Genomic DNA, 21,542 nt, shown 5'->3' on the forward strand with positions numbered 1-21,542 from the left:
CACTGTATATAGGGGGGTTTCCTGTGACTAGCACTGTATATAGGGGGGTTTCCTGTGACTAGCAGTGTATATAGGGGGGTTTCCTGTGACTAGCACTGTATATAGGGGGGTTTCCTGTGACTGGCAGTGTATATAGGGGGTTTCCTGTGACTGGCAGTGTATATAGGGGGTTTCCTGTGACTGGCACTGTATATAGGGGGGTTTCCTGTGACTGGCACTGTATATAGGGGGGTTTCCTGTGACTAGCACTGTATATAGGGGGGTTTCCTGTGACTAGCACTGTATATAGGTGGGTTTCCTGTGACTAGCACTGTATATAGGGGGGTTTCCTGTGACTAGCAGTGTATATAGGGGGGTTTCCTGTGACTAGCACTGTATATAGGGGGGTTTCCTGTGACTAGCACTGTATATAGGGGGGGTTTCCTGTGACTAGCACTGTATATAGGGGGGTTTCCTGTGACTAGCACTGTATATAGGGGGTTTCCTGTGACTAGCACTGTATATAGGGGGTTTCCTGTGACTAGCACTGTATATTAGGGGGGTTTCCTGTGACTAGCACTGTATATAGGGGGGTTTCCTGTGACTAGCACTGTATATAGGGGGGGTTTCCTGTGACTAGCACTGTATATAGGGGGATTCCTGTGACTAGCACTGTATATAGGGGGGTTTCCTGTGACTAGCACTGTATATAGGGGGATTCCTGTGACTAGCACTGTATATAGGGGGGCTTCCTGTGATTAGCACTGTATATAGGGGGGTTTCTGTGATTAGCACTGTATATAGGGGGGTTTCTGTGATTAGCACTGTATATAGGAGGTTTCCTGTGATTAGCACTGTATATAGGGGGGTTTCCTGTGATTAGCACTGTATAGGGGGTTTCCTGTGATTAGCACTGTATATAGGAGGTTTCCTGTGACTAGCACTGTATATAGGGGTTTTTTCTGTGATTAGCACTGTATATAGGGGGGTTTCCTGTGACTAGCACTGTATATAGGGGGATTCCTGTGACTAGCACTGTATATAGGGGGGTTTCCTGTGACTAGCACTGTATATAGGGGGGTTTCCTGTGATTAGCAGTGTATATAGGGGGGTTTCCTGTGACTAGCACTGTATATAGGGGGGTTTCCTGTGACTAGCACTGTATATAGGGGGGTTTCCTGTGACTAGCACTGTATATAGGGGGGTTTCCTGTGACTAGCACTGTATATAGAGGTTTCCTGTGACTAGCACTGTATATAGGGGGGTTTCCTGTGACTAGCACTGTATATAGGAGGTTTCCTGTGACTAGCACTGTATATAGGGGGGTTTCCTGTGACTAGCAGTGTATATAGGGGGTTTCCTGTGACTATCACTGTATATAGGAGGTTTCCTGTGACTAGCACTGTATATAGGGGGGTTTCCTGTGACTAGCACTGTATATAGGAGGTTTCCTGTGACTAGCACTGTATATAGGGGGGTTTCCTGTGACTAGCACTGTATATAGGAGGTTTCCTGTGACTAGCACTGTATATAGGGGGGTTTCCTGTGATTAGCACTGTATATAGGGAGGTTTCCTGTGACTAGCACTGTATATAGGGGGGGTTTCCTGTGACTAGCACTGTATATAGGGGGGTTTCCTGTGATTAGCACTGTATATAGGGGGGTTTCCTGTGATTAGCACTGTATATAGGAGGTTTCCTGTGATTAGCACTGTATATAGGGGGGTTTCCTGTGACTAGCACTGTATATAGGGAGGTTTCCTGTGACTAGCAACTGTATATAGGGGGGTTTCCTGTGACTAGCACTGTATATAGGGGGGTTTCCTGTGACTAGCACTGTATATAGGGGGGTTTCCTGTGACTAGCACTGTATATAGGAGGTTTCCTGTGATTAGCACTGTTAGGGGGGGGTTTCCTGTGACTAGCACTGTATATAGGGGGATTCCTGTGACTAGCACTGTATATAGGGGGGTTTCCTGTGACTAGCACTGTATATAGGGGGATTCCTGTGACTAGCACTGTATATAGGGGGGTTTCCTGTGATTAGCACTGTATATAGGGGGGTTTCCTGTGATTAGCACTGTATATAGGGGGGTTTCCTGTGATTAGCACTGTATATAGGAGGTTTCCTGTGATTAGCACTGTATATAGGGGGGTTTCCTGTGATTAGCACTGTATATAGGGGGGTTTCCTGTGATTAGCACTGTATATAGGAGGTTTCCTGTGACTAGCACTGTATATAGGGGTTTTTTCTGTGATTAGCACTGTATATAGGGGGGTTTCCTGTGACTAGCACTGTATATAGGGGGGTTTCCTGTGACTAGCACTGTATATAGGGGGGTTTCCTGTGACTAGCACTGTATATAGGGGGGTTTCCTGTGACTAGCACTGTATATAGGAAGGTTTCCTGTGACTAGCACTGTATATAGGGGGGTTTCCTGTGATTAGCACTGTATATAGGGAGGTTTCCTGTGATTAGCACTGTATATAGGGGGGTTTCCTCTGACTAGCACTGTATATAGGGGGGTTTCCTGTGACTAGCACTGTATATAGGGGGGTTTCCTGTGACTAGCACTGTATATAGGGGGGTTTCCCTGTGACTAGCACTGTATATAGGGGGGTTTCCTGTGACTAGCACTGTATATAGGGGGGTTTCCTGTGATTAGCACTGTAATATAGGGGGGTTTCCTGTGATTAGCACTGTATATAGGGGGGTTTCCTGTGATTAGCACTGTATATAGGAGGTTTCCTGTGATTAGCACTGTATATAGGGGGGTTTCCTGTGATTAGCACTGTATATAGGAGGTTTCCTGTGATTAGCACTGTATATAGGGGGGTTTCCTGTGACTAGCACTGTATATAGGGGTTTCCTGTGACTAGCACTGTATATAGAGGTTTCCTGTGACTAGCACTGTATATAGGGGGGTTTCCTGTGATTAGCACTGTATATAGGGGGTTTCCTGTGACTAGTACTGTATATAGGGGTTTCCTGTGACTAGCACTGTATATAGGGGGGGTTTCCTGTGATTAGCACTGTATATAGGGGGATTCCTGTGACTAGCACTGTATATAGGGGGGTTTCCTGTGACTAGCACTGTATATAGGGGGGTTTCCTGTGACTAGCACTGTATATAGGGGGGTTTCCTGTGACTAGCACTGTATATAGGGGGGTTTCCTGTGACTAGCACTGTATATAGGGAGGTTTCCTGTGACTAGCACTGTATATAGGGGGATTCCTGTGACTAGCACTGTATATAGGGGGTTTCCTGTGACTAGCACTGTATATAGGGGGGTTTCCTGTGACTAGCACTGTATATAGGGGGGTTTCCTGTGATTAGCACTGTATATAGGGAGGTTTCCTGTGACTAGCACTGTATATAGGGGGGGTTTCCTGTGACTAGCACTGTATATAGGGAGGTTTCCTGTGACTAGCACTGTATATAGGGGGTTTCCTGTGACTAGCACTGTATATAGGGGGGGTTTCCTGTGACTAGCACTGTATATAGGGGGATTCCCTGTGACTAGCACTGTATATAGGGGGGTTTTCCTGTGACTAGCACTGTATATAGGGGGGTTTCCTGTGACTAGCACTGTATATAGGGGGGTTTCCTGTGACTAGCACTGTATATAGGGGGGTTTCCTGTGACTAGCACTGTATATAGGGGGGTTTCCTGTGACTAGCACTGTATATAGGGGGGGTTTCCTGTGATTAGCACTGTATATAGGGGGGTTTCCTGTGACTAGCACTGTATATAGGGGGGTTTCCTGTGACTAGCACTGTATATAGGGGGGTTTCCTGTGACTAGCACTGTATATAGGGGTTTCCTGTGACTAGCACTGTATATAGGGGTTTCCTGTGACTAGCACTGTATATAGGGGGGTTTCCTGTGACTAGCACTGTATATAGGAGATTTCCTGTGACTAGCACTGTATATGGGGGGTTTTCTGTGATTAGCAGTGTATATAGGGGGGTTTCCTCTGACTAGCACTGTATATAGGGGGGGTTTCCTGTGACTGGCAGTGTATATAGGGGGGTTTCCTGTGACTGGCACTGTATATAGGGGGGTTTTCCTGTGACTGGCACTGTATATAGGGGGGTTTCCTGTGACTAGCACTGTATATAGGGGGGTTTCCTGTGATTAGCACTGTATATAGGGGGGTTTCCTGTGATTAGCACTGTATATAGGGGGGGTTTCTTGTGATTAGCACTGTATATAGGGGGGTTTCCTGTGACTAGCACTGTATATAGGGGTTTCCTGTGATTAGCACTGTATATAGGGGGTTTCCTGTGACTAGCACTGTATATAGGGGGTTTCCTGTGACTAGCACTGTATATAGGGGGGTTTCCTGTGATTAGCACTGTATATAGGGGGGTTTCCTGTGATTAGCACTGTATATAGGGGGGTTTCCTGTGACTAGCACTGTATATAGGGGTTTCCTGTGATTAGCACTGTATATAGGGGGTTTCCTGTGACTAGCACTGTATATAGGGGGTTTCCCTGTGACTAGCACTGTATATAGGGGGGTTCCCTGTGACTAGCACTGTATATAGGGGGGTTTCCTGTGACTAGCACTGTATATAGGGGGTTTCCTGTGACTAGCACTGTATATAGGGGGGTTTCCTGTGATTAGCACTGTATATAGGGGGGTTTCCTGTGATTAGCACTGTATATAGGGGGGTTTCCTGTGACTAGCACTGTATATAGGGGGGGTTTCCTGTGACTAGCACTGTATATAGGGGGGTTTCCTGTGACTAGCACTGTATATAGGGGGGTTTCCTGTGACTAGCACTGTATATAGGAGGTTTCCTGTGACTAGCACTGTATATAGGAGGTTTCCTGTGACTAGCACTGTATATAGGGGGGTTTCCTGTGACTAGCAGTGTATATAGGGGGGTTTCCTGTGACGAGCACTGTATATAGGGGGGTTTCCTGTGATTAGCACTGTATATAGGGGGGGTTTCCTGTGACTAGCACTATATAGGGGGGTTTCCTGTGATAAGCACTGTATATAGGGAGGTTTCCTGTGACTAGCACTGTATATAGGGGGGTTTCCTGTGACTAGCACTGTATATAGGGGGGTTTCCTGTGACTAGCACTGTATATAGGGGGGTTTCCTGTGACTAGCACTGTATATAGGGGGGTTTCCTGTGACTAGCACTGTATATAGGGGGGTTTCCTGTGACTAGCACTGTATATAGGGGGGTTTCCTGTGACTGGCACTGTATATAGGGGGTTTCCTGTGACTGGCACTGTATATAGGGTGGTTTCCTGTGACTAGCACTGTATATAGGGGTTTCCTGTGACTAGCACTGTATATAGGGGTTTCCTGTGATTTGCACTGTATATAGGGGGTTTCCTGTGACTGGCACTGTATATAGGGGGGTTTCCTGTGATTAGCACTGTATATAGGGGGGTTTCCTGTGATTAGCACTGTATATAGAGGTTTCCTGTGACTAGCACTGTATATAGGGGGTTTCCTTTGATTAGCACTGTATATAGGGGGGTTTCCTGTGATTAGCACTGTATATAGGGGGGTTTCCTGTGATTAGCACTGTATATAGGGGTTTCCTGTGACTAGCACTGTATATAGGGGGGTTTCCTGTGATTAGCACTGTATATAGGGGGGTTTCCTGTGACTAGCACTGTATATAGGGGGTTTCCTGTGACTAGCACTGTATATAGGGGTTTCCTGTGATTAGCACTGTATATAGGGGGGTTTCCTGTGACTAGCACTGTATATAGGGGTTTCCTGTGATTAGCACTGTATATAGGAGGTTTCCTGTGACTAGCACTGTATATAGGAGGTTTCCTGTGACTAGCACTGTATATAGGGGTTTCCTGTGACTAGCACTGTATATAGGGGGGTTTCCTGTGATTAGCACTGTATATAGGGGGGTTTCCTGTGATTAGAACTGTATATAGGGAGGTTTCCTGTGATTAGCACTGTATATAGGGGGGTTTCCTCTGACTAGCACTGTATATAGGGGGTTTCCTGTGACTAGCACTGTATATAGGGAGGTTTCCTGTGACTAGCACTGTATATAGGGGGTTTCCTGTGACTAGCACTGTATATAGGGGGTTTCCTGTGACTAGCACTGTATATAGGGGGGTTTCCTGTGATTAGCACTGTATATAGGGGTTTCCTGTGACTAGCACTGTATATAGGGGTTTCCTGTGATTAGCACTGTATATAGGGGGTTTCCTGTGATTAGCACTGTATATAGGGGGTTTCCTGTGACTAGCACTGTATATAGGGGGTTTCCTGTGACTAGCACTGTATATAGGGGGGTTTCCTGTGACTAGCACTGTATATAGGGGTTTCCTGTGACTAGCACTGTATATAGGGGGGTTTCCTGTGACTAGCACTGTATATAGGGGGGTTTCCTGTGACTAGCACTGTATATAGGGGGGTTTCCTGTGACTAGCACTGTATATAGGGGGGTTTCCTGTGACTAGCACTGTATATAGGGGTTTCCTGTGACTAGCACTGTATATAGGGGGGTTTCCTGTGACTAGCACTGTATATAGGGGGGTTTCCTGTGATTAGCACTGTATATAGGAGGGTTTCCTGTGACTAGCACTGTATAAAGGGGGGTTTCCTGTGACTAGCACTGTATATAGGGGTTTCCTGTGATTAGCACTGTATATAGGGGTTTCCTGTGACTAGCACTGTATATAGGGGGGTTTCCTGTGACTAGCACTGTATATAGGGGGGTTTCCTGTGACTAGCACTGTATATAGGGGGATTCCTGTGACTAGCACTGTATATAGGGGGGTTTCCTGTGACTAGCACTGTATATAGGGGGTTTCCTGTGATTAGCACTGTATATAGGGGGGTTTCCTGTGACTAGCACTGTATATAGGGGGGTTTCCTGTGATTAGCACTGTATATAGGGGGGTTTCCTGTGACTAGCACTGTATATAGGGGTTTCCTGTGACTAGCAGTGTATATAGGGGGGTTTCCTGTGACTAGCACTGTATATAGGGGGATTTCTGTGACTAGCACTGTATATAGGGGGGTTTCCTGTGACTAGCACTGTATATAGGGGGGTTTCCTGTGACTAGCACTGTATATAGGGGGGTTTCCTGTGACTAGCACTGTATATAGGGGGATTCCTGTGACTAGCACTGTATATAGGGGGGTTTCCTGTGACTAGCACTGTATATAGGGGGGTTTCCTGTGACTGGCACTGTATATAGGGGGGTTTCCTGTGATTAGCACTGTATATAGGGGGGTTTCCTGTGATTAGCACTGTATATAGAGGTTTCCTGTGACTAGCACTGTATATAGGGGGGTTTCCTTTGATTAGCACTGTATATAGGGGGGTTTCCTGTGATTAGCACTGTATATAGGGGGGTTTCCTGTGATTAGCACTGTATATAGGGGGGTTTCCTGTGACTAGCACTGTATATAGGGGTTTCCTGTGATTAGCACTGTATATAGGGGGGTTTCCTGTGATTAGCACTGTATATAGGGGGGTTTCCTGTGACTAGCACTGTATATAGGGGTTTTTCTGTGATTAGCACTGTATATAGGGGGGTTTCCTGTGACTAGCACTGTATATAGGGGGGTTTCCTGTGACTAGCACTGTATATAGGGGTTTCCTGTGACTAGCACTGTATATAGGGGGGTTTCCTGTGACTAGCAGTGTATATAGGGGGGTTTCCTGTGACTAGCACTGTATATAGGAGGTTTCCTGTGACTAGCACTGTATATAGGGGGTTTCCTGTGACTAGCAGTGTATATAGGGGGGTTTCCTGTGACTAGCACTGTATATAGGGGGGTTTCCTGTGACTAGCACTGTATATAGGGGGGTTTCCTGTGACTAGCACTGTATATAGGGGGTTTCCTGTGACTAGCACTGTATATAGGGGGGTTTCCTGTGACTAGCACTGTATATAGGGGGGTTTCCTGTGACTAGCACTGTATATAGGGGGGTTTCCTGTGACTAGCACTGTATATAGGGGGGTTTCCTGTGACTAGCACTGTATATAGGAGGTTTCCTGTGATTTGCACTGTATATAGGGGGGTTCCCTGTGACTAGCACTGTATATAGGGGGGTTCCCTGTGACTAGCACTGTATATAGGGGGGTTCCCTGTGACTAGCACTGTATATAGGGGGGTTTCCTGTGACTAGCACTGTATATAGGGGGGTTCCCTGTGACTAGCACTGTATACGGCTCCCAGAGTCCAGGGCAGAGATTTGTGCTGCTGCTGTGGGTTGTGTATACTACCACAATGTAACAAATCTTCAGCTTTACCCACCATTGCGGCTGAGCTCGTGTTGCTCTTTCTCGGTGTGTGGGATCTGTTGGCCGATGTTGACTGGTGAATGGTGGCCGAGCCCAAATGGGATGGGAGATCCGCGGCCGTGGCCCTGGAGAAGGTTCACGTTATAGGCCATGGCTGGGTGCGTCATGAGTCGGGGGTCCACAGAGAACCGACCCTGATAGTTGGGGGGCCACGGAACCTGGAAAGAGAGGACGAGGTCACTGAGGAAGTGAAGAGCGTATGGAAGGCAAAGGTGCCCCCCACCCGCCATGATGGAAGAGGCCACTAAGCATGTGAGGAGCACACACTTCTACATAAGGCAATAGTCACCTCCAGAGCTGCACTCACTATTCTGCTGTGACATCATGTCTATCCTCCAGAGCTGCACTCACTATTCTGTTGTTACATCATGTCTTATCCTCCAGAGCTGCACTCACTATTCTGCTGTTACATCATGTCTTATCCTCCAGAGCTGCACTCACTATTCTGCTGTTACATCACGTCTTATCCTCCAGAGCTGCACTCACTATTCTGCTGTTACATCATGTCTTATCCTCCAGAGCTGCACTCACTACTCTGCTGTTACATTATGTCTTATCCTCCAGAGCTGCACTCACTATTCTGCTGTTACATTATGTCTTATCCTCCAGAGCTGCGCTCACTATTCTGCTGTTACATTATGTCTTATCCTCCAGAGCTGCGCACACTATTCTGCTGGTACACACAATGCAGCTCTGGATGTGACTTTTGTGATAACGCTCCAGAGCCCCCTCCGTCTCTGATCTTCGGTGCGCGGTGTTTGCTGGCGGCGGTGCGGTGGTGAGGAGTCAGTGACAGGACACATCACATCTAATCAGAGCACAGGATGCAGCGGCGCGCACTCACCAGAGAGGGGCACCGCGCACACTGTAACCAATAGACCCCCCCCTCTGATCCTGCAGTCGGGGTGATACTCACAGGTAAAGGCACAGACATGACCATGTTGCCCCCGTAGACGGCGGGTACGTAGAGGATACTGGTGCCAGTGTGGGGGTCTATCCTCTGCACAGGGCTGGGGGATTTGCCCATGTTGGTGTGTGGACCCATGGGAGGGGTGTACGCCCGGATGGGATTGCCAATGAGTACTGATGGATTGGGCTGAACTGCAGGAAACAAAAACATCAGAGTCAGCCTGAAACTGCAGCTAATCCCCCATGCTTTACACTGCTGACATTTTCCGGAGCACCCCTTTAAGGCGTCGGCTGTGTAGAGGAGTCACATGTACTGCACGCTCTGCCCATCCCCCATGCTTTACACTGCTGACATTTTCCGGAGCACCCCTTTAAGGCGTCTGCTGTCTAGAGGAGTCACATGTACTGCACGCTCTGCCCATCCCCCATGCTTTACACTGCTGACATTTTCCGGAGCACCCCTTTAAGGCGTCGGCTGTGTAGAGGAGTCACATGTACTGCACGCTCTGCCCATCCTCCATGCTTTACACTGCTGACATTTTCCGGAGCACCCCTTTAAGGCGTCAGCTGTGTAGAGGAGTCACATGTACCACACACTCTGCCCATCCTCCATGCTTTACACTGCTGACATTTTCCGGAGTACCCCTTTAAGGCGTCGGCTGTGTAGAGGAGTCGCATGTACTGCACGCTCTGCCCATCCCCCATGCTTTACACTGCTGACATTTTCCGGAGCACCCCTTTAAGGCGTTGGCTGTGTAGAGGAGTCGCATGTACTGCACGCTCTGCCCATCCCCCATGCTTTACACTGCTGACATTTTCTGGAGCACCCCTTTAAGGCGTCGGCTGTGTAGAGGAGTCACATGTACTGCACGCTCTGCCCATCCCCCATGCTTTACACTGCTGACATTTTCCGGAGCACCCCTTTAAGGCGTTGGCTGTGTAGAGGAGTCGCATGTACTGCACGCTCTGCCCATCCCCCATGCTTTACACTGCTGACATTTTCCGGAGCACCCCTTTAAGGCGTCGGCTGTGTAGAGGAGTCACATGTACGGCACGCTCTGCCCATCCCCCATGCTTTACACTGCTGACATTTTCCAGTGTACCCCTTTAAGGCGTCGGCTGTGTAGAGGAGTCACATGTACTGCACTCTCTGCCCATCCCCCATGCTTTACACTGCTGACATTTTCCGGTGTACCCCTTTAAGGCGTCGGCTGTGTAGAGGAGTCACATGTACTGCACGCTCTGCCCATCCCCCATGCTTTACACTGCTGACATTTTCCGGAGCACCCCTTTAAGGCGTCGGCTGTGTAGAGAAGTCACATGTACAGCACGCTCTGCCCATCCCCCATGCTTTACACTGCTGACATTTTCCGGAGCACCCCTTTAAGACGTCGGCTGTGTAGAGGAGTCACACGTACTGCACTCTCTGCCCATCCCCTATGCTTTACACTGCTGACATTTTCCGGAGCACCCCTTTAAGGCGTCGGCTGTGTAGAGGAGTCACATGTACTGCACGCTCTGCCCATCCCCCATGCTTTACACTGCTGACATTTTCCGGAGCACCCCTTTAAGGCGTCGGCTGTGTAGAGGAGTCACACGTACTGCACTCTCTGCCCATCCCCCATGCTTTACACTGCTGACATTTTCCGGAGCACCCCTTTAAGGCGTCGGCTGTGTAGAGGAGTCACATGTACTGCACGCTCTGCCCATCCCCCATGCTTTACACTGCTGACATTTTCCGGAGCACCCCTTTAAGGCGTCGGCTGTGTAGAGGAGTCACACGTACTGCACGCTCTGCCCATCCCCCATGCTTTACACTGCTGACATTTTCCGGAGCACCCCTTTAAGGCGTCGGCTGTGTAGAGGAGTCACACGTACTGCACGCTCTGCCCATCCCCCATGCTTTACACTGCTGACATTTTCCGGAGCACCCCTTTAAGGCGTCGGCTGTGTAGAGGAGTCACATGTACTGCACTCTCTGCCCATCCTCCATACTTTACACTGCTGACATTTTCCGGAGCACCCCTTTAAGGCGTCGGCTGTGTAGAGGAGTCACATGTACTGCACGCTCTGCCCATCCCCCATGCTTTACACTGCTGACATTTTCCGGAGCACCCCTTTAAGGCGTCGGCTGTGTAGAGGAGTCACACGTACTGCACGCTCTGCCCATCCCCCATGCTTTACACTGCTGACATTTTCCGGAGCACCCCTTTAAGGCGTCGGCTGTGTAGAGGAGTCACATGTACTGCACGCTCTGCCCATCCCCCATGCTTTACACTGCTGACATTTTCCGGAGCACCCCTTTAAGGTGTCGGCTGTGTAGAGGAGTCACATGTACTGCACGCTCTGCCCATCCTCCATACTTTACACTGCTGACATTTTCCGGAGCACCCCTTTAAGGCGTCGGCTGTGTAGAGGAGTCACACGTACTGCACTCTCTGCCCATCCCCCATGCTTTACACTGCTGACATTTTCCGGAGCACCCCTTTAAGGCGTCGGCTGTGTAGAGGAGTCACATGTACTGCACGCTCTGCCCATCCTCCATACTTTACACTGCTGACATTTTCCGGAGCACCCCTTTAAGGCGTCGGCTGTGTAGAGGAGTCACACGTACTGCACTCTCTGCCCATCCCCCATGCTTTACACTGCTGACATTTTCCGGAGCACCCCTTTAAGGCGTCGGCTGTGTAGAGGAGTCACACGTACTGCACTCTCTGCCCATCCCCCATGCTTTACACTGCTGACATTTTCCGGAGCACCCCTTTAAGACGTCGGCTGTGTAGAGGAGTCACATGTACTGCACGCTCTGCCCATCCTCCATGCTTTACACTGCTGACATTTTCCGGAGCACCCCTTTAAGGCGTCGGCTGTGTAGAGGAGTCACACGTACTGCACTCTCTGCCCATCCCCCATGCTTTACACTGCTGACATTTTCTGGAGCACCCCTTTAAGACGTCGGCTGTGTAGAGGAGTCACATGTACTGCACGCTCTGCCCATCCTCCATGCTTTACACTGCTGACATTTTCTGGAGCACCCCTTTAAGACGTCGGCTGTGTAGAGGAGTCACACGTACTGCACGCTCTGCCCATCCTCCATGCTTTACACTGCTGACATTTTCCGGAGCAGCCCTTTAAGGCGTCGGCTGTGTAGAGGAGTCACACGTACTGCACTCTCTGCCCATCCTCCATACTTTACACTGCCGCTCATCACACTTACCCATTCCATCTCCTTGAAAGTGCTCGCTCTGATTGTGATGACCTTTGCCCTGTAAACAGAAAGATCACCAGGTTACCCTGAGGCTCAGCAATTAAGTCTAATTGTGTCTCCATTTCTCATTATTTATACAATTTGCTTGCTGTCAGTGAATGGAAACAGGGTTTAAATACATAACCTGTTTTAGTGCTGCTCACACAGCTGCCATTTGTGGCAATGTATCAGTGCAGGCAATCCTCTGAACACAGTGGTGACACTGACTACACTGACACACTGTAACAAAGGTCAGGACAATATAAACCATGATATAAGATCTCTGCTTGCTGTGTTCTAGGGACTTTACCACTATACCTTTGGCGGTGACTGCTGCTGTTTGGCGGCATTTGCCGTCTGTTGTTGCCGGAGCGCCCGCGGGATGAACTCTGGCGCCAGCGGGTTCAGGACATACGTTTTCTTTAACTCTAAGGCCTCTAGTTGGGATTTGATCTGCTCGAAGGTGATTCCGTGAAGACTCCGATTATCGTGGCAAATGGTGATGAACTGCTCCCAGAACTTTCTGCGGGGAGACCGAAAAAACATTACATCCCCTCTGACATCACCCGAGAGGGCGGAGTCAACAACTGCGACCCTGTGGACCAATCGTGGACGTCCACACTGTAATGTTCCACAACGGATACATTGTAACAAAACACACACACTATGAATATATATATATACACACACACACTATGAAAACATATATATATATATACACACACACACTATGAAAACACATATATATATATATATACACATATATATATATATATATATATATATATATATATATATACACACACACACACAACACTATAAAAAAAAAATAATAATATATATATATATATATATATATATATATATATATATATATATATATATATATACACGGTATATATACACATCACACCATGAAAAAAATAAAAATAAAAAAATTATATATATATATATACACACACACACACACACACACCAAGAAAATATATATATATACACATACATACACACACACACACACTATGAAAATATATAAAATATATATATATATTTTCATAATGTGTGTGTATATATTTTCTTAGTGTGTTTGTATATATATATATATATTTATAGTGTGTGTGTATATATATTTTTATAGTGTTGTGTGTGCGTGTGAATAAAATATATACACACATATAAAAAGTATATACACACACACACCGTATTTATCGGCGTATAACAAGCAATTTTAAAACTAAAATAACAGGAAAAAAACCTGTGTGTTATACGCCGATAAATTCGCTGGTCACTGATTTAAAGAGGCCGCAGCGCCAGCTGTTTGTTAAAGATGCCCGGCCATGGCCACTTTAGCGCAGTGACCAGCGGCGGCTGCAAAGAATTGACAAGTGACGTCCCTGACGCAGCGCAGGGGAGCCGGCAGAGGACGTGACTGGTCGCGATTCACTGCTGCGCAGCCCCAGAACACCCGCAGCATGAGCCTGCTGGAGCACAGCCAGGTGAGTTAAAGGGGTACTCCCCACTGGAATCATTAATTTTTATTTTATTTTTTTTAATCAACTAGTGGCAGAAAATTAAACAGATTTGTAAATTACTTCTGTTAAAAATCTTAATCCTTCCAGAGGAAGTTCTTTTCTTTTTGAATTTCCTTTGTGTCTGACCACAGTGCTCTCTGCTGACACCTTTGTCCATTTTAGGAACTGTCCGGAGTAGAATTAATTAAATCACTGCTCCACACAGTTCCTAAAATGGACAGAGGTGTCAGCAGAGAGGACTGTGGTCAGACAAAGGAAATTCAAAAAGAAAAGAACTTCCTCTGTAGTATACAACAGCTGATAAGTACTGGAAGGATTAAGATTTTTACCAGAAGTAATATACAAATCTGTATAACTTTCTGGCACCAGTTGATTTAAAAAAAAAAATGTTTTCCAGTAGAGTACCCCTTTAAAAAAATCTAAAAAAGCAAGGGAGAAGGGGGGGGGCAATCATAAAGCTGGGGTGTGTGTGCACAGTAGGGGGATCACTGAAGGAAAAGGGGCAAATGAGGCACAGGGGGGGGGGGTCACAGGGGCAAATGAGGCGGAAGGAGATATGATGCCCAAGGGGATCACAGGGAAGATAATGACACTGGGGGGATGAGGGGGATGTTGTGACACAAGGGGGAGCAGACTGAGCAGCAGGGGAATAATTTGCTTCATTTATTTCACATTAATTTTTTTTTAATCAAATCTCCCTTTTAATATGAGGGTGCGTGTTATACGCTGATAAATACGGAGATATATATATATAAATTCCATGAAAGAAGAAGATGGCAGCACTCACCGAAACACTGCAAAGATAATCTTCAGAAGTGAACATCAAGTGCGGCCGGACACGGACGCCACAAACCTCGATCAGCAGATTGGGCGACAGCTGTTGCGCGTGCGCCGAGCACTCTTCATCAGACCCTCTGACCCAATCTGCTGATCGAGGTTTGTGGCGTCCGTGTCCGGCCGCACTTGATGTTCACTTCTGAAGATTATCTTTGCAGTGTTTCGGTGAGTGCTGCCATCTTCTTCTTTCATGGAATTTATACACTGACTGTCCTCTCGTTTGGTACAGCACCCGGTATAACCGTATTTCCGGCGGTTTCATAAGGAACTGTTTGCACTATTGCGTTCTGCCAATTACCTCGCAGGTGTATAGTCCAGTCTTTCCTGGGGCGTTGTGACGACCACTGTGCCTCTCCTGCTATATATATATATATTCTATATATATATATATATATTCATTTGTTACAATGTATCAGTTTGGAGTTTTGCCTAAACTGGATACAGTAAAGATTAACCCTTTGCTGCCTGAGCAGTATACACACAGCTGATCTATGTTGTACCACAGTGGCTTCTAAACAGTGTGCCTCTAGCTCAGTGGTCTTCAACTTGCGGACCTCCAGATGTTGCAAAACTACAACTCCCAGCATGCCCGGACAGCCGTTGGCTGTCCGGGCATGCTGGGAGTTGTAGTTTTGCAACATCTGGAGGTCCGCAAGTTGAAGACCACTGAGCTAGCTGTTGCATGATGGAGTTATAGTTTTGCAACAGCTGGAGACACACTCTTTGGAAAACACTGATTGTATCACATTCTGTGGTGGAGAGGGAGGGGTGCTGGTTGTCTATGGTAACCAGCCGTAAAGTTTGCGCACTTCGCCTCACTGCCCGGCACCACTAATGTGTCACTTCTGTGTTTATTATGTAACTGGCGGCATGTTAACATCTAATCAGAGGAGATCAGTGCTGCTATGCTTCCCAGGACTTTACAGGGGCTGAGGTGCCACTGTGACAGGAATAACTATCATAGGGTCATCGGTCAAGGCAGGGCAAGGAGACCCCCCCCCCCCCCCCGCACCCTCCTCCTTTCCAGACTCTTATGCCCCCATGAAGTGGCAGTATGGAGACATAGCCCACACCAAGCTTTACTGGTGCCCATACACCCATGGCCGTCAATGTTGTCCCCCCTGAAATGTTTCTATATAATGAAGTATTTCTCACAGGAAAGGATTGCAGGAACACAGGTTTATTCCCTTTGTGTATATATATATATATATATAGATCTCCTCTCCTCTGTATATATATATATATATATATAGATCTCCTCTCCTCTGTGTATATATATATATATATAGATCTCCTCTCCTCTGTATATATATATATATATATATATATATATATAGATCTCCTCTCCTCTGTGTATATATATATATATTGCAGTAACACAGGTTTTACTATACACATGTTTATTCCCTTTGTGTATGTATATATATATAGATCTCCTCTCCTCTGTGTATATATATATATATATATATATAGATCTCCTCTCCTCTGTGTATATATATATATATATATAGATCTCCTCTCCTCTGTGTATATATATATATATATATATAGATCTCCTCTCCTCTGTATATATATATATATATATATATATATATATATATATATATAGATCTCCTCTCCTCTGTATATGTATATATATATATATATATATATATATATATAGAGAGAGAGATCTCCTCTCCTCTGTGTGTGTATATATATATATATATATATATATATATATATATATATATATAGAGAGAGAGAGAGAGAGAGAGATCTCCTCTCCTCTGTGTATATATATATATATATATATATATATATATATATATAGATCTCCTCTCCTCTGTATATATATATATATATATATATATATATATATATCTCCTCTCCTCTGTGTATATATATATATATATATATATATATATATAGATCTCCTCTGTGTGTATATATATATATATATATAGATCTCCTCTCCTCTGTATATATATATATAGATCTCCTCTCCTCTGTGTGTATATATATATATATATATATATATATATATAGATCTCCTCTCCTCTGTGTATATATATATATATATAGATCTCCTCTCCTCTGTGTGTATATATATATATATATATATATATATATCTCCTCTCCTCTGTATATATATATATATATATATATATATATATATATATAGATCTCCTCTCCTCTGTATATATATATATATATAGATCTCCTCTCCTCTGTATATATATATATATATATATATATATATATATATATATATATATAGATCTCCTCTCCTCTGTATATATATATATATATATAGAGAGAGAGATCTCCTCTCCTCTGTGTGTATATATATATATATATATATATATATATATAGAGAGAGAGAGAGAGATCTCCTCTCCTCTGTGTATATGTATATATATATATATATATGTAGATCTCCTCTCCTCTGTATATATATATATATATATATATATCTCCTCTCCTCTGTATATATATATATATATATATATATATATATATATATAGATCTCCTCTCCTGTGTGTATATATATATATATATATAGATCTCCTCTCCTCTGTGTATATATATATATATATATATATATATATATATATATATAGATCTCCTCTCCTCTGTATATATATATATATATATATAGATCTCCTCTCCTCTGTGTATGTATATATATATATATATATATATATATATAGATCTCCTCTCCTCTGTATATATATATATATATATATAGATCTCCTCTCCTCTGTGTATATATAGATCTCCTCTCCTCTGTATGTATATGTATATATATATATATATATATATATATATATATATATAGATCTCCTCTCCTCTGTATATATATATATATATATATATATATATATATAGATCTCCTCTCCTCTGTATATATATATATATAGATCTCCTCTCCTCTGTATATATATATATATATAGATCTCCTCTCCTCTGTATATATATATATATATATAGATCTCCTCTCCTCTGTATATATATATAGATCTCCTCTGTATATATATAGATCTCCTCTGTATATATATATAGATCTCCTCTCCTCTGTATATATATATAGATCTCCTCTCCTCTGTATATATATATATATATATAGATCTCCTCTCCTCTGTGTATATATTTATATATATATATATATATATATCTCCTCTCCTCTGTATATATATATATATATATATATATATATATAGATCTCCTCTCCTCTGTATATATATATATATATATATATATATATATATATAGATCTCCTCTCCTCTGTATATATATATATATATATATATATATATATATATATATATTGCAGTAACACAGGTTTTGCTATACACTTGTTTATTCCCTTTGTGTGTATTGGAACTAAACCAAAAAAGGAGGAAAAAAAGCTAATTGGACAAAATGTCATCAAACTCCAAAAATGGTCCGGACACAATTATTGGCCCCTTAACTTAATATTTGGTAGCTCACCCTTTGGAAGAAATTCCTGATATCAGTGTCTTCCTATAAGCATCAATAAGCTTCTTATACCTCTCAGCCGGAATGTTGGAGAACTCTTCCTATAACCATCAATAAGCTTCTTACACCTCTCAGCCGGAATGTTGGACCACTCTTCCTATAACCATCAATAAGCTTCTTACACCTCTCAGCCGGAATGTTGGACCACTCTTCCTATAAGCATCAATAAGCTCCTTACACCTCTCAGCCGGAATGTTGGACCACTCTTCCTATAAGCATCAATAAGCTTCTTACACCTCTCAGCCGGAATGTTGGACCACTCTTCCTATAATCATCAATAAGCTTCTTACACCTCTCAGCCGGAATGTTGGACCACTCTTCCTATAACCATCAATAAGCTTCTTACACGTCTCAGCCGAAATGTTGGACCACTCTTCCTATAACCATCAATAAGCTTCTTACACCTCTCATCCGGAAGGTTGGACCACTGGGGCTTTTTGACGTATGTTTGGGGTCATTGTCCTGCTGGAAGACCCAAGATCTCGGACACAAACCCAGCTTTCTGACACTGGGCTGTACAGTGCGACCCAAAATCCATTGGTAATCCTCAGATTTCATGATGTCTTGTACACATTCAAGACCCCCAGTGCCAGCAAAACAACCCAAAACATCACTGACCTCCACCATATGTCACTGTAGGTTCTGTGTTCTTTTCTTTGTAGGCCTCATTCCATTTTCGGTAAACAGTAGAATGATTTGCTTTACCAAAAAGATCTATCTTGTCTCATCTGTCCACAAGACGTTTTCTCAGAAGGATTTTGGTTACTCAAGTCTTCCTTTATGTCTCTGTGTCAGCAGTGGGGTCCTCCTGGGTCTCCTCCATAGTGGGGCCCTCCAGGGTCTCCTCCATAGTGGGGTCCTCCTGGGTCTCCTCCATAGTGGGGTCCTCCTGGGTCTCCTCCATAGTGGGGTCCTCCTGGGTCTCCTCCATAGTGGGGTCCTCCTGGGTCTCCTCCATAGTGGGGTCCTCCTGGGTCTCCTCCATAGTGGGGTCCTTCTGGGTCTCCTCCATAGTGGGGTCCTCCTGGGTCTCCTCCATAGTGGGGTCCTCCTGGGTCTTCTCCATAGTGGGGTCCTCCTGGGTCTCCTCCATAGCAGGGTCCCTCCTGGGTCTCCTCCATAGCAGGGTCCCTCCTGGGTCTCCTCTATAGTGGGGTCCTCCTGGGTCTCCTCCATAGTGGGGTCCTCCTGGGTCTCCTCCATAGTAGGGTCCTCCTGGGTCTCCTCCATAGTGGGGTCCTCCTGGGTCTCCTCCATAGTGGGGTCCTCCTGGGTCTTCTCCATAGTGGGGTCCTCCTGGGTCTCCTCCCATAGTGGGGTCCTCCTGGGTCTCCTCCATAGCAGGGTCCCTCCTGGGTCTCCTCCATAGCAGGGTCCCTCCTGGGTCTCCTCTATAGTGGGGTCCTCCTGGGTCTCCTCCATAGTGGGATCCTCCTGGGTCTCCTCCATAGTGGGGTCCTCCTGGGTCTCCTCCATAGTGGGGTCCTCCTGGGTCTCCTCCATAGTGGGGTCTTCCTGGGTCTCCTCCATAGCGTTTCATTTCATATAAATGTGGACGGATAGTTTGCGCTGACACTGATGCTCCCTGAGCCTGCAGGACAGCTTGAATATCTTTGGAACTTGTTTGGGGCTGCTTATCCACCATCCGGACTATCCTGCGTTGACACCTTTCATCAGTTTCTCTCTTCTGTCCACACCCAGGGAGATTATCTACAGTGCCATGGGGTGTAAACTTCTTGATAATGTTGCGCACTGTGGACAAAGACAAATCTAGATATCTGGAGAAGGACTTGTCACCTGGAGATTGTTGATATTTTCCACAATTTTGGTTCCCAAGTCCTCAGACAGTTCTCTTCTCCTCTTTCTGTTGTCCATGCTTAGTGTGACACACACAGACACACAATGCAAAGACTAAGTGAACTTCTCTCCTTTTTATCTGCTGTCAGGTGTGATTTTTATATTGCCCACACCTGTTACTTGCCCCAGGTGAGTATAAAGGAGCATCACATGCTGGAAACAATCTTATTTATCCAAAACTTTAAAAAGGGTGCCATCATTTTGTCATTTTTGGAGTTTGGTGACATTATGTCCAATTTGCTTTTTTCCCCCTTTTTAGTTCCAATACACACAAAGGGAATAAACATGTGTATAGCAAAACCTGTGTTACTGCAATATATATATACAGAGGAGATCTATATATATATATATATATATATATACACAGAGGAGAGGAGATCTATATATATATACAGAGGACAGGAGATATATATATATAAATATATATATATATACACAGAGGAGAGGAGATCTATATATATATATATATACATACACAGAGGAGAGGAGATCTATATATATATATATATATATATATATATATATATACACATATACACAGAGGAGAGGAGATCTATATATATATATACACAGAGGAGAGGAGATCTATATATCTATATATATCTATATATATTTCGTGCTGAAAACACCCCCCTCGGCTTATACTCGAGTGAACTCCCCCACCCGCAGTGGTCTTCAACCTGCGGACCTCCAGAGGTTTCAAAACTACAACTCCCAGCAAGCCCGGGCAGCCATCGGCTGTCCGGGCTTGCTGGGAGTTGTAGTTTTGAAACCTCCGGAGGTCCGCAGGTTGAAGACCACTGCGGCCTTCAACATCATCCAGCCCCCTCTCACCCCCTTTAGTTCTGAGTACTCACCTCCGCTCGGCGCTGGTCCGGTCCTGCAGGGCTGTCCGGAGAGGAGGTGGTCCGGTGGGATAGTGGTTCCGGGCTGCTATCTTCACCGGGGAGGCCTCTTCTAAGCGCTTCGGGCCCGGCCTCAGAATAGTCACGTTGCCGTGACAACGACGCAGAGGTGCGTTCATTGCCAACGTAATTCTGCGTCATTGTCAAGGCAACGCCTCTATTCCGGGCCGGAAGCGCGGAGAAGAGGCGCCCCCGGGCAAGATAGCAGCCCGGACCACCTCCCCACCGGACCACCTCCTCACCGGACCACCTCCTCACCGGACAGCCCTGCAGGACCGGACCAGCGCCGAGCGGAGGTGAGTACTCAGAACTAAAGGGGGTGAGAGGGGGCTGGATGATGTTGAAGGCCGCAGTGGTCTTCAACCTGCGGACCTCCGGAGGTTTCAAAACTACAACTCCCAGCAAGCCCGGACAGCCGATGGCTGCCCGGGCTTGCTGG

General features: G+C 45.3%; 1 protein-coding gene across 1 annotated transcript in view; it reads right to left on the reverse strand.

Annotated features, from left to right (window-relative positions):
* The window catches only part of HELZ (helicase with zinc finger), a 111,172-nt gene that overhangs the window by 20,442 nt on the left and 69,188 nt on the right, over positions 1-21,542 (reverse strand). The window contains exons 17-20 of the mRNA XM_056550346.1: positions 12,768-12,972; positions 12,420-12,468; positions 9,210-9,394; positions 8,247-8,451 (exon numbers count right to left, since the gene is read on the reverse strand). Coding sequence (XP_056406321.1) covers positions 8,247-8,451; positions 9,210-9,394; positions 12,420-12,468; positions 12,768-12,972 — 644 coding nt within the window. The remainder of the gene's footprint in view (positions 1-8,246; positions 8,452-9,209; positions 9,395-12,419; positions 12,469-12,767; positions 12,973-21,542) is intronic.

Source organism: Hyla sarda, chromosome 13 (assembly GCF_029499605.1).
Source record: "Hyla sarda isolate aHylSar1 chromosome 13, aHylSar1.hap1, whole genome shotgun sequence".
Taxonomy (NCBI): Eukaryota; Metazoa; Chordata; class Amphibia; order Anura; family Hylidae; genus Hyla; species Hyla sarda.